This window comes from Macadamia integrifolia, chromosome 8 (assembly GCF_013358625.1).
Source record: "Macadamia integrifolia cultivar HAES 741 chromosome 8, SCU_Mint_v3, whole genome shotgun sequence".
In the NCBI taxonomy this organism is placed as follows: Eukaryota; Viridiplantae; Streptophyta; class Magnoliopsida; order Proteales; family Proteaceae; genus Macadamia; species Macadamia integrifolia.
In genome coordinates this window covers 2,133,501-2,147,346 of record NC_056564.1, presented here as the reverse complement: position 1 = coordinate 2,147,346, position 13,846 = coordinate 2,133,501, and the positions used below count along the sequence as shown (strand labels likewise).

At 36.0% G+C, this 13,846-nt stretch overlaps 1 protein-coding gene and 1 long non-coding RNA gene across 2 annotated transcripts in view; both read right to left on the bottom strand.

The window, feature by feature from the left end:
• Nucleotides 1–5,909: 5,909 nt before the first annotated feature.
• LOC122085383 lies at nucleotides 5,910–6,471 on the bottom strand. Its single transcript, XR_006142116.1, has 2 exons — nucleotides 6,182–6,471; nucleotides 5,910–6,077 (listed from the first exon to the last, which is right to left on the bottom strand). It is a non-coding gene; the product is annotated as an uncharacterized LOC122085383 (long non-coding RNA).
• Nucleotides 6,472–8,871: 2,400 nt separating this feature from the next.
• The window catches only part of LOC122087077 (probable E3 ubiquitin-protein ligase LOG2), a 7,470-nt gene continuing 2,495 nt past the window's right edge, over nucleotides 8,872–13,846 (bottom strand). The window contains exons 2-3 of the mRNA XM_042656062.1: nucleotides 9,613–10,105; nucleotides 8,872–9,278 (exon numbers count right to left, since the gene is read on the bottom strand). Of these exons, the coding sequence (XP_042511996.1) occupies nucleotides 9,162–9,278; nucleotides 9,613–10,105 (610 nt within the window). The 3' untranslated portion in view covers nucleotides 8,872–9,161. The remainder of the gene's footprint in view (nucleotides 9,279–9,612; nucleotides 10,106–13,846) is intronic.

Below are 13,846 nucleotides of genomic sequence, written 5' to 3'. Positions count from 1 at the left end.
ACAATCCTAAGTCTGTAGAATGCATGGTAACTTCCTTTTTTTTTTTTTAACTCCGAATATTATCTGGGACTTGGGAAGCCCCTAAAGTATTATTAATAAAATAGGAAAAAATATAAGGGGGGACATAACCCACCTTACCTCGACCCAAACAACATGAGAACTTGAATGCGTCTTGAAAAGATATCCCTTTTGTGGCATTGCAAGAAGCATGATCTTTAAAGTGGGAATGGGAACCTCAAAAGAGTATGGTTTTGTTTCAATCTTGTCTTAACCAATTTTAATCAACTTCCGTTGTATAGGCATCATTTGTCTCAATGTAAAATTTTAAATTATATTTCTACCAAAAAAAAAAATTTGTATGATTTTATAGTGGTACACAACTTTTACAGCCAATAATTAATTGTCAAAGGGTTTAATGAAAATAAATAAATAAATAAATATGATAAGTGCTTAAAAGTTAAACAAAATAAGAAAAAAAAAAAGAAGAGAAAATAACAGAAAGTAGAAATAGAATTGTTGGAGATATGTCTATAGACTCTATACTCTTATAATTGGTTTTGATGATACCAATAATCTTTAACACTTAAAAATAAATAAATAAAAAGTTTAAATCCACAAGTAATGACATATTTACTCTTTCTCTAGGTTATCCAATAAGAAGTAAAAAAAATAAAAATCTGATTGTTACTGTGCCCCTTGCCTACCCCTTACATTCTCCCCACACTTGCAACCATGGGTAGGAAGAACCCATAAAAGAGAGAAAAAAAAAAAATCAATCCTTCAAAATCCTTTTTGTAGAGATTGCCATTTTGCACATTTTGATCGAATTTTATTTGATAGAAATTTTTCTCTAATACCTTATCAATGGAGAGTGCCTTTAATTAACTCAGCATTTCCCAAATTTTATTGAAGAGAAAATTTATTTTACTATATAGATTACTACTTAACCACTAGACTGCCTTCAAATCTTCATTTTTATTTTCCTTAAGAATGAAGAAGCCATGTACAATGCGTGTCAACATGCAAGGTCCATGGATTGAATGTTCCTAATTGATGGTGGATACCTTATTTATAACTTTAAATATGACGAAAAGAGTTGGGTATGCTGCCAACTTTCAGTAAGCTTACATCATGCATCACTCGAAGATGGACACAAGAAAGCACGAGGGTAGAAAAGAGGGTGATATATGTTGGGCATCCTGACCGCGTTTCAGCTTTATCCTTTCATTTAATAACAAAGATTATATCATCAATCAAGGATGGACACATGAAAGCAAGAGGGTAGGAAAGAGGATGCCACATATTGGGTATCCTGGCAACATGTTCAGCCTTTTCCTCTTATATAATAACAAAGATTATATCATCAGCAACTGCTAGTATCTTGGAAGTGCTAACCAGTACTGTTGATAAGGACTTTTGGAGGTATTGGGATGACTGGATCATATCCCATCTTGCTTTCATCTTCTTTCTTCCAATCATCAAACCACAAATTTTCTTCTAATCATCAAACCACACATTGAGGAGGAAAAAAAAAAGCCTTTATCTTCTCAAATTCCTTTGTAACAATCCTAAGTGCTGTCAAATCTACAACTAAGTAGAAAATTATGGTTAAATTTATGAGATATTTTTTTATTGACCTACTGTGAAGTTAAATAGAATTACAAAGTACATTTTGAGATGGCCCAAATTCAGAATCCAATGATAATATTCTAAGCTACATAGTTTTATCTAGAGATCCATAATGATTCATGTGTCTGTAAGACAACAACCCATAACATTTCATTAACAAAAATAAGTTTGTTAAATTAACTTGTTCATGGTTTAGTCATTATGTCTTCCCTCATGGTATTATAATTATCTCAATGATGACAAGGGACAATAATAAAGGTAGGAAAACTATATTAGTTAAACTAGAGAACCAAGACCAACTAATTGAGAGTTAGATGACAACAATGCCATCACACCACACACCACTCCACACCTAGCCCTAAGGTCCAAAGAACCTCAACCCTCCCTTATTATTTATAGCCTCAAAGCTTGAGAGAACCATCCCTTATATAGCCTTGTTTCACTAGGGTAGAAAGCCATCCAATGGAACTTCATTGGAAGCCAGTGGGCATCTGAATTCATTTTTATATCATTGATACTGATACATACGGGTGTCAAAAAGTTGACCCACACCGGTAGGCTCCAACAGAACCCATTGCAAAGAAGCATATCTATGCCTAACAAACAGTTGGTATCAGTTAGAGACTTTAAATTGGTGAGAACTGATAACCAAAATCGATTATGACCAAACCAACCTTGCTGGTAGGGTGGTAGGTATGATCAAAGATGGGCTGCAACTCACATGGTGCTGTCTATCTCCCCTGGTCTTTACCTCTCAAGAGAGCATTAATTCCCATCTTTCACACAAAGGTGACCAATCCCCCCACTGCCCAATCTACTCTGGGTGTGTCGGTGGTTTATAGAAATCCATGAAAGATGCTTAATTGACAATAATGGAATTGGCTAGACTTTAGTCTCTACATATCAATCAATCCTTAAGATTCCAAGCAACTCATAATGGAACGATCTACTCACGAGACTACATCCACTCTAATCTAAACCTTCTTTCTTTTTGGTCTCTCTGTCTCAATCCCATTTTATATTCACAAATTTTAAATGATTTCTTTCATGCACTCTTATATGGATAGAAAAAAAAAAAAAAGGTATAAAGGAAAGGAAAAGAAATTGGGATGAGAAAGGAAGCTTTTGCCTTTCGCATGACATCCCCACAGCCTGATTGACGTGGGGAGCCTCTAAGTTCGAAGAGGGTCCTTTACTTCTTTTAGAATTGGGAGCTTTCCTTTGTAAATTTAAAGTTCTTCAAAATATTAATAATTTTCCATCACCTTTCTACAGAGAATCTCTTTTAGTTGTTTCTTTTTGGATGTGGTTCCTTTTGGTTGTTGGGTTGTAGTTTGGACTACTAAACTCCAATTATAAAACCCATTCTGGTTAGATAAGAGTACTTAGTATGTCGGTTTATAATTGGTGAAGTAGGTCGATGCTCTCTTTTATTTTAATTTTTAATCCATATAAAATATTTATGATTTGGATTTCTCAATTAAGTTAAATTCCAAAAAGTGAGAATGAGAAGCACTTTAAGTACACCAAGAAGAAATAGTTAAAAAAATTTTGAGCAATTAGCCTTAGTATCTAGTGGACCTCTTTTTCTTCCGGAATATGTTTATTATTATGATTATTATTAAAAGTAATGTGGCTATGAATATAGAGAGATTTCTTATTTTGGGCTAAATGGGGTTCAGCCCACCAATAAAGACATAAATGTTGACAACTCATATCATCATTTCCTAACATTTTTGGATGAATCACAAGGAAAATCACTATCAAAGTACCCACATATTATCTCATTTAGAAATGCCAAAAACAGAATCAAGTTTGCTTCTTTTTTTCTTTTTAAAATGTTATGGAATAGGGTTCTTTTGTCTGTGTAAACTAGATTGGTCTTCCGTCTGTGTATATTTATTGTTACATGGTAGGTATGATGCAGTATAGGGGCTTGTCCTGGGGGCTATGATCACTACCATGGAGCACCCTTTTTTTCATTACCAAAAAAAAGGTAGGTATGATGCAGTTGAAATTTTGTGCATAAGTAAACGACAAGTTCATTTGCTCATATGATTTTTTCAAATCACTGATTCAAAAATTAGAATCAGATCAGTCGAATCAGTTCATTTAGATTCTGACCATTTTGACGTCGCCAATTTGGATCGTGTTGCTGATCCTGATTTGGCCATTTAGACATGGTCAATTGGATCAGATAGACTGACCTATCTTGATTATGGCCGATTCTTGGTTCAAAACTTTAGAATCATTGAGTTTTCAAATTTGAAGGCCAATTCTATGTTTCATGGACCAATTCAATCCCCATTTCTGTGTTTTGAATCCTTGATCCAAATGGAGTTAACCTGATTCCAAATAGAGGGATGATTGAAAAACACATAGGAGGATACTAACTCATTATATTATAATGAATCGCATATCTATATATATCATTGAATTTGAGTAAAATTAGGTCAAGAGCCAAATCTAAAACACTTTCATGATATAGAACATCCATAATTCATCACCTTTTCACGTGGCAGAATTAAGTGTGTACACAAGAGATACTTTGGTTTGTAGAGATTTGAACACCTTTTTCCAATTGTTATTTCTGATGGGAGGATTAACATGTCAAGTTTCAGCTTAAATGATGTTTTTCATTTGGCAAAACAGAGTAAAAAATCTATAAATTTGTCATGGGTATGCAAGAGATTACTAAGAGAGCATGGTCGTACATGAGGGGGTATAGCATTAACTGAGACCTAATTTGACATTGGTTTGCGCTTTTTGGCCATTGGCTAGTATTGAACACCTGCAATTCCATTTTCCCTAATATCTTATTTATGTATGATTAAATTCCTCATCTTTGTTGACAAAATTTGAAGATTCACCTGGTAGGAGTTTGGATTTTAAGGATCTATTATTGTAAACTTCTTATTTAAAAGATTTATCGGATAAAATTGGCATTCTCATCAATTTCAATGCGGGGCTTCCTAGTGAAGATGGCTGCTTTGTTCTGAGTCAACAACCACCCTAAGTGGAGAATCACTCTCCTTCTGAGAGTCTTTTGGATTGGGTATTTGGACTACCCCAGAGGTAAAGTTATCTGGGTTTCACTTAAAAAATGCCAAACAGCTACAGGTGCCTAATATGAACCTGTACGTCTAGACTTCTTCACACCAACATACAGTTGGAATTTTGTGATTATCAAATGAAAAATGATCTGTTTTACATCACTGAATTTTGTTATGCATTATGTAGCTCTTGTAGTTCGATTATGAGCTTAAAAGTTAATTTTGATCATTAAAAGACTTCTTGAAAATTATTCACTATTAAAACTCAAAATATAAGAATTGTTCTTGATTTTCTCCTAGTTAGGGGTGAAAGTTTAACCTAACAACCCGAACTCGCCCTGAACCAAATAGGATTTGGACCAAGTTAGATTAGGGTTGAAAAATTCCAACTCTGGGTCAGGATTGGGTCGAGCTCTTGGACCAAGTTTTTTTTTTTCTCTAAAGACAGGATAGGATTGAAAAATCACTACCTGGGTCATGATTGTGTCCAACTCGAGGACCAAGTTTTTTGACTCTCAAGACAGGTTAGGGTTGAAAAGTCCCAACCATAGATCATGGTTGGATAGAGCTCAGATTAAGGCCTGAAACCCAAACCCAAGCCAAAATTTAAAGTTGGAGTTTATATTACAATTTGGACTCTTATTGATATTTTATTTTTTTTATGTATAAGATATAATGATAAAAACAGATCAATAATGATTAACCCAACCATTGGGTCTTGGGTTGGTATGAACCTCATATGATTGAGCTTGAATTTGATCCCCCTAAGATTAGGTTGGACCTAGATTGAATTTTGAAGACCTAAAGTTAGATTAGGGTTTTAAAAATCCCCAACCAACCCTTTCACCCCTATCCCTAGTTTTGTTAATGGATTTTTCCAGGTCTCCCTAACAGTGTTTCAGTTATAGATTATATTGAATATTCAACTTAATTCTAATGTCAACTCTCACAGCCAAACAAGAGTCGGTCACAAAATCCCTAGAATCGGAACGTCCCTGATTTAAATCCAAATCAGAATCGGTCAGACTGATTCAGAGATCCTGATCAGGGTTTCCAAAGATACTAACTGTGGCTATCCCTTGTGCGAAAACTAGGGTTACGCCATGTTTTGGCCAATTTTGACCGGATCTAAATCAGCTGCCGGAATCAATCACAGTCGATAAGAATCCCGAACTTAAAACCGTGATTCGAAGTTTTTAACTTTTTCGACTACGAAGATTGAGGAAGAAAATGTGGAGCCCAAATGGAGCAGATGTGAGCATAAAAAAGCCTAAGCACACCTGCAACGATGAACGCAGTTGATTTCCCAGACGCGTAACTGTATCAAACCACTGGATCAAAGGTAGATACCTGACTAATGTCTGGTGTAAACTGGATATCACGATCATTTGATTGCTTCCAAGAAGAACAACCAAAACGAAGAATTTCAGCCAAAAATATAATTAAAAACAAAAATAATTCATCGCAAAATGGTCTGTATAGACATTGAGTAGATCTACCAGCCTTGACAGGGACGATGCTAAAGATGGCGAAAGACGCCGTGAGCAACATCCGGGGTTGATGTAAAAGAAACTGGCAAATTATACTGTAGCTGGCTATGGGAGGTGGAGAGAAACCTGAGCGAGGCTGAGAATAACCAATGCCTCTGCAATCCTCTACACCACATCGCCAGCGATCCAACAATATAACTAAAACAGACCATTACCTATAACCAAGAACAGAAAAAATACAAGAAATTTTCAGAGAGAGAGAGAGAAAGAGAGAAAGAGAGAAAGAGAGAGAGAGAGAGAGGGATGAGTAGGGGAAGAGGGGCGGGTTGTCTATTATAACGACGAACTAGGGTTAGGTCTTACCAGTTCTTATATTTACCTTCCAGTTTTGCCCCGCTACGTGCATCATAGCTTCAGGGTTTTTCGCCCTAATTCCGAAATTTTGTCATTTTTCTCATTTCTTAGGTTCTCTTTGGTGTGTGTATATATATATATATATACATATATATATATATTTTGTTCATAAAAATGATTTTGACTACATTTAAGTGTCATTCATGGACATTATTTCTATTTAAAAAAAATTGATAAAACATAAAAATCAAAAGAGATAAATAGTCATCTTTGTGTTTTGACCATAATTGATTTTCAATCATTTTTGCGTTGAACTTTAATGAACATATGCTTAAAATCACAATATAGGGGGGGGGGGAAATAGTCATTTACTTTGAAATTAGAAATCCAAATCATTTGCCCCATCTTTCTTTGTCCAAAGTGGAGAAAGAGAGTTAGAAGGAAGATGGGTGAAGGGAATCTCTTCACCTATTTCTTCAAAAAACCATTTTGTACGTGGAGATACCAAACTATTTCTCACAAAAAATCATTTTTATCAAATAGTTATCAAACCATTTTTCAGTTCTCGTAAAAAATAGTTTTCATTAATGATTTTTGTTAAATAATTAAAAAAAAAATGAAAAATGATACCAAAAAGGGCTTTAATTAGTCCTGATTTGAAGTGATTTCTATTTCAATTACATGGGATAATTCTCGTCTTTTAAATTGTTTGGTTGAATTTTTACCTCTTATTTTAGTAAAAAAGGGATCAAACGAAATAAGAATTCTGAAATAATTGGGGATTTTTGAATCGATTACTACAGAAGCGTCTATTTCCTACTTCTCTTTTCTCAACCTCATATTGCTAGAAGCCGAGAACATTGTTTCCTATTTTACATTAGTCCTTGAACCTCAAAATCAATTTCCTTGGGAAAACAGCTACAATGCTTTCCGAGATGTGGGATGTTTAAAAGCGTGGGAAAGAAGAACCTTAGAACTGTCCTTCTGCTCCCTCTGTTGCTTCTCCTTGAACACTTCCCACCACTTGCCTAGTCTTGGCAGTACGCCCAGGAACCTCTGCTGCAATCTTCTTCCACTTGTTACCGTGCTTGGCTTGAAGTCTGATGACAAGGCACTGCTCCTCCTCAGTGAGGGAACCCTTCTTGATACCGGGTTTAAGGTAGTTCTTCCACCTTTCTGTGCATACTGTTTCACATATGCACGCAACAGAGCATGCTCTTCAGCTCTCCAGCGCTGCCTCTCCTTCATTTCCAGGAACAAACACCACTGCCCATTGCTTTGGACACAGATTCTTCATACTGTAACCTGAATATAGTAATTGGATGTCTTGATTATCAGATCTGCTCTGCCTCAGGTGGAACGGGGAATGTTACAAGTATAGAATCATTTCTAACAGCAAAAAGGATATATGGAATGAAATTAAAAACGGGAAATGAAAGTACATTAAAAACCAAGGAACTAAAATGGATTTAGGTGTCAGATGCCATGAAGAGAGAAGGGGAAAATCCAACTGAACAGAAAGACAATTTTACTAATACCCTAATCTTTATTTAATAACTAATTAATTCAGAATAACCCTCCATCTACACATACCTACAAACCCATCACATCATGCACCAACCATTAATCCAGAGGCACCCTAAAGGAACCGTATATTCTAGCAATTTTGTTAAAGAATCCTTGGCTTGATTTTGAGGCTTAACACCTCATGTATCTATGTACAGTTCTCGGTGGAGTTTCAGGCAACGAAATGCACAATCAGTTAATCAATACATACAGTAAAATTAGTCATCAAGCTGCATATCCATTAACTGACTACATTTTCGTTCCATTAGGGAAACAGGAGGAAACAGTATTGAACACCGACCTCATGCGATGCAGTAGGTCAACCAATTAAGTCCAGGAACCACAGCCTATCCAAAACCACAATTCTTGCATACAAACAATATAACATTAAACTCCTTTCGGTGAAACAACATTTCTAAAGAACTATCGTTTAGAAGTCTGGTTGAAAAAACATACAATTAATTCCTTTCACCCATGGGATCTGAGACCCTTTTTTTTTGGTGCAACGATCTGAGACTTGGATTTCTATTCACATAACGTGGGAAAGAAGAACTTACTCATGAAGTGTGTACAAATTTGGTTACAACCTTTAACAAAATTTTAAGTTAATTACCCAATCTCTGAGTAAATAAAAAAAAAATTATTACCCCACCCCACCCCCCCTCTTTTTCCATCCTTCATTTTTGATTTATTTTTCTTCTAGTGATTTAGATTGCTTTTTTTTTGGGAATTTCAAGTTCCAAATTATTTCTCCAGAAGGGCTGGAGTTTCAGCGCATGTAATAAACTCCAGGCCAACTTTTGATGGCATTTCTTCAAATAACATTATATACATATGATGGATTCAAAAGACCAAGCATCATCTTGCTCAAGACCAAAATATCACTGCCACGGCCTACAGTTTTTCAGGGTCGAATACACGAGGAACAACAGTACTTCCAACCTATAGCCCAAAAAACTGCGTACCGTATCATACTTCCAGTCTGATTATTTTGCAAGCTCAGAATGGAAAGCGGAGTAAGAAAGATACAACTTTACAACATTGTTCCCATCAGCAACGCCTGCTCTCTTCAGTCATCAGATCTGCTGTTGACCTTTATCTCCAGAAGCCGCTCAACTGGTTGCCGGCAGATTGGGCATCGGTTTGTTTGTAACCTCAAAACCTTAGCACAAGCACTGCACATACACTGCAGCAAAGCAAACCCAACCAAAAAATGTTTTTAAGTATAAAGAAAATAAATTCCATTAAAATGGATTGAAATAGACTTGTTGAAAACACTTTTGTTTTCAAGTATTTTCAATATAGAATGCTAGCTGATGCCACCAATATTCCAGGGTCAGATTGGCATCTGCCATGTTTGACCCCTATGCAATGGTGTGGTTTAAATTCTTGTATAGAAATATAAAACTCAGGCATGTTATCTGTAAGTACCAAATACTAGCAGGCACCATGAATTCTTTCTTCTAGATGACTCATTCCAACCACAAAACATTAAAAAGAAAAACAAAGAAATAATTTACCATGTGTCGACAAGGTAGGACAGTTGTATCCCGTGGTTCTGATAGGCAGATGACACATTCCTTCCCTGGGTCATTTCCATCGAAGTCACTCTCCACAGAATTCCCTATCCCATAAATCTCCTGCAGCTCGTACCTTATTGCATTCACCCAGAGAATTTGCTTCACCACTCTCACATGATACTCACCTTTCTCCTTCTCAAACACCGCTTGGGTAATCTGTGAATTGGTTCCTTTCTTCTGGTTTTCTTCCTCAGATCCATTATGGTTATGAGGGGATTCCTCCGCCTTCACAACAAGGGGATACACTTCCATATCACCCTCTTTTGTTAATTCAATATCCTCAAACGTTGAAAAGTCGATTCCAGTTCCTGATGGTTGCCTGAACTTCTGACCCAGACCCTGTTGGAAGGATATTGTGACTGGCTGCAGGTTCTCCTTAGTTGGTGTAAGGTTACAGTCCGCACCTTCTTTTGCAAAGAAGGTGAGAGTAATGCTGCTTGCAGAAAGAGAATTGAAACCTTTAAATACATGAAGCTTCAAAGAAACACCATGAATGTAAAGGACACAGACAATTAGAAATAGATGAAACTTCAAAGAAACATCACAAATGCAAAGGGCACAGACAATTAGGTATTAAATTTGAAACTAAAAAAAAAAACACACACACACACACACAATATCAGAAGCTAAAAGATGACAAAACTAAGATTTGTAAAGGTAAAGCAACAAAAAATATCTTCTGGGGGCTGATGATCCATTTTTAGTCAACCAAAATCAAAAGAATTAAGTATTTAAAGAGAATGTTGTAGGACCCGAGGAATAGAACATGGGTAACCATTAAGACTTCACGGAAACGTAATGCAACTTTGCTCCCCAAGATGTTGACTAGCCCAAAAACAGAATAGATGTATCCATCGCAAGCCAATATCAAGCTGCACCTTTGTCTGCTGTTTAAACAAGGTCATTCCAAAGACAAATTCAACAATTTCCTGTACTTCCAATCTTCTAGTAATCAGTGCAGGAACCAGCTGGAGGTAAAAATCAAAGCATGACTGCATGAGGCAAATTGTCCTAAGTTGGAGTTCCAATAGTTCTCTTGATATATAGCTGAAAGGGATTTAGAGGCAAATGACTAGTTTATTCAATCATTATCACACAAACTGCACTTTGATAATGAGCTTTTTCTCTTCTCTAAAAGTTTATGATTGAAGAGGATACTAAAGCTTCCTCCCTTTAATAGTATCGAACTCCTAGAGTTTATTAAAAAAAAAAAATCCAAGAAGTGGTATGCAACAGGAAGATATTAAGCTCTCTAGATTTATCCAAATGACACCAGGTTTTCTATGAAGGCAGGTTCTTGAACAAAGTGGCATTCCTCCCCTCAAAATCAAACCAAATATAAGACCTGTTGCAATCAAAGGCAAGCAAACATTCATTAAGGAAAATCAAGGCTATCAAAATAACCATCCACTGGATCATATTAACAATTAGTTTCTTCAATTATACATCCAAAATAAAATTATGGACATTCGCTATAGGAGTATAATAAAAATTCATAATGCAAATGACCACTTCATACTTTGATGACTTCTCCTTAAAAGCATATTAATCTTGTGAGAAAAATATTTGCTACTCCAACAAATTGATAAAGATCTGAATAAAGAGTTACCATGATACTAGGAGGATGCTGTGGCAAGGGTGCCAGACTTCTTATGTCTGACATGAACAAGGATCCAATCACAAAATCAAAATATGGTCGAATCTGATTGGCTATAATAGAAAACGATCACAATCTCCTAATTGATTTAATAATAGATAAAATTTTGTATGACCAAGCTATAACACCTTCTCTGAGTATTCCTAACTATGAGTTGCATTCTTTATCTATTAATTTCTAATTGGAGATAGCTTCAAATATAACTCTATTCATCTATCCCAAACAACAAAAAAGAAGCATTTTCGGGCACTCTCTAAAGAAGGAGCTTAAATGTGACCCCCTCATTAAACCCAATATAATATAGAGGAAGACTCGAATTACTGCTCTCTGATGCAATTGCCCTCGCATAGCTGGACAGAAACATTTTTGGAGACCTAAGCCGAGACAACCTGCACAACCCAGTTTTCTGATCTAAAGGGAGCAGCTAGGCTACATAGAGCAACATAGTGCACGAGGCTCCCACTACTGTAGGGCCTGGGAGGGGTAAAATGTACGCCGCCTTAACCCCTTGCTTCGCAGAAGAGGCTATTTCCAAGTTTCAAACCTATGACTGACATAATGCAATAGTGCAACTTAAAGTTGCACCACAGGCTACATAGGCAATTAATTTCCATGTACTCTTTATTTTAGAAGGTTGGGTAGCTATCTAGGGGATTTGCTAGGATTGCTAGTCTCTTGTTTTAGTCTATATATATAAAGGTCTAGAAAAATGGATTAAGCAATTTGAAGATAGAAGTATGATAATTATCTGCTGAGATGTAAGTATCTTCAAAAACCAATTGATTTCTTTACCCTACAATTATGATAATTTTGTCTCTTGAATTTCCAAAATCACAAAAGGAGTTTCTCCAAATTACACCCCCTAATTTTTATCCCTATTTTCATCCTAACACTTCAAGTAATACCATTAGGTTACCCTGTCTTGCAACCAAATAGTTTCCAGACTTTTATGTAAAGTAGAAAATACTCAAGTGATTGTTAATCACCAAAAGAAAGGAGGGTGGGGGATCAAATTATCAGCTTGTTGACCAGCAAATAGTCAATAGGGGAACAAACTGATTAAATGGACTAACTTTACCTAAAAACAATCACTAAGTTCCCTCGAGATGATTGACTAGTCATAGATGCTCTTTCAAGCAGTAATTAAATTTTGAAAAGAAAAAAATAATAATAATTAGTAATGGAAAACAGTAGGGCCCCACTCCAGGCAAACTTGACTAACATGCTTTATGTCTGACTGGTTCGGGGGAGACTCTTAGAAACTCTTATCCAGGTAATGTCACTCAGTCACCTCATCCATTTTAAAGAATGGTATTATAAGGTATTTCCAGCAAATGAATCCAAAAGATTTACGTCAAATGTGCTATGCAACAGTAGGCATCACCATAGATTCAGTTAGCCATATTCAAAATTTGACCAGGTAGACAATGTGGTTATAGCTACATATTTTAAGACACATATATTTAAAATTTGTAAGAAGAAGGTAAGCTGGATCATATAAACTCCAGTACAAAAAAATATCCTAGTAGCAGAAACATCGTTATTTATGATAAATACAGAAATTAATTAGTATGACCTTCAGGGGAACTGATTAGAGGATAGGGATCCATGTACCGACCCCATTTAGTTGGGATAAGGCTGAGCTGTTGTTCAGAAATTAAACAGTATCTTGAGATCTAGTCTGTACGTATACAGATATAGGTAGAAAGGAAGAAAAAGCAATCATACAGATAGTAAGAGGTTATGAGAACAAAAGGAGATTAGAACAGAACAAGGTTTTGGAGCGGAAGATATTTCAAAGGATAAAGCCACTGGAAAATAAAGGATCAAAACTGGCAATCACTTGTTCTCTTCCACCCCATGCAAATTTTCCTAACACGCTTTATGTCTGACTGGTTCGGGGGAGACTCTTAGAAACTCTTATCCAGGTAGTGTCACTCAGTCACCTCATCCATTTTTAAGAATGGTAGTTTAAGGTATATCCAGTAAATCAATCCAAAAGATTTAACGCCAAATGTGCTATGCAACAGTAGGCATCACCATAGACTCATTTAGCCATATTCAAAATTTGACCAGGTAGACAATGTGGTTATAGCTACATATTTTAAGACACATATACGCAAATCTTGTAAGAAGAAGGGAAGCTAGATCATATAAGCTCCTGTACAAAAAAATGTCCTACTAGTAGAAACATCTTTATATATGATAAATACAGAAATTAATTAGTATGACCTTCAGGGGAGCTGATTAGAGGATAAGGATCCATGTACCGACCCCATTTAGTTGGGATAAGGCCGAGTTGTTGTTCAGAAATTAAACTGTATCTTGAGATCTAGCCTGTATGTATACAGATATAGGTAGAAAGGAAGAAAAAGCAATCATACAGACAGTAAGAAATTATGAGAGAGAAAGGAGATTAGGACAGAACAAGGTTTTGGAGCGGAAGATGTTCCAAAGGATAAAGGCACTGGAAAAGAAAGGATCAAAACCGGCAATCACTTCTTCTCTTCCGCCCCC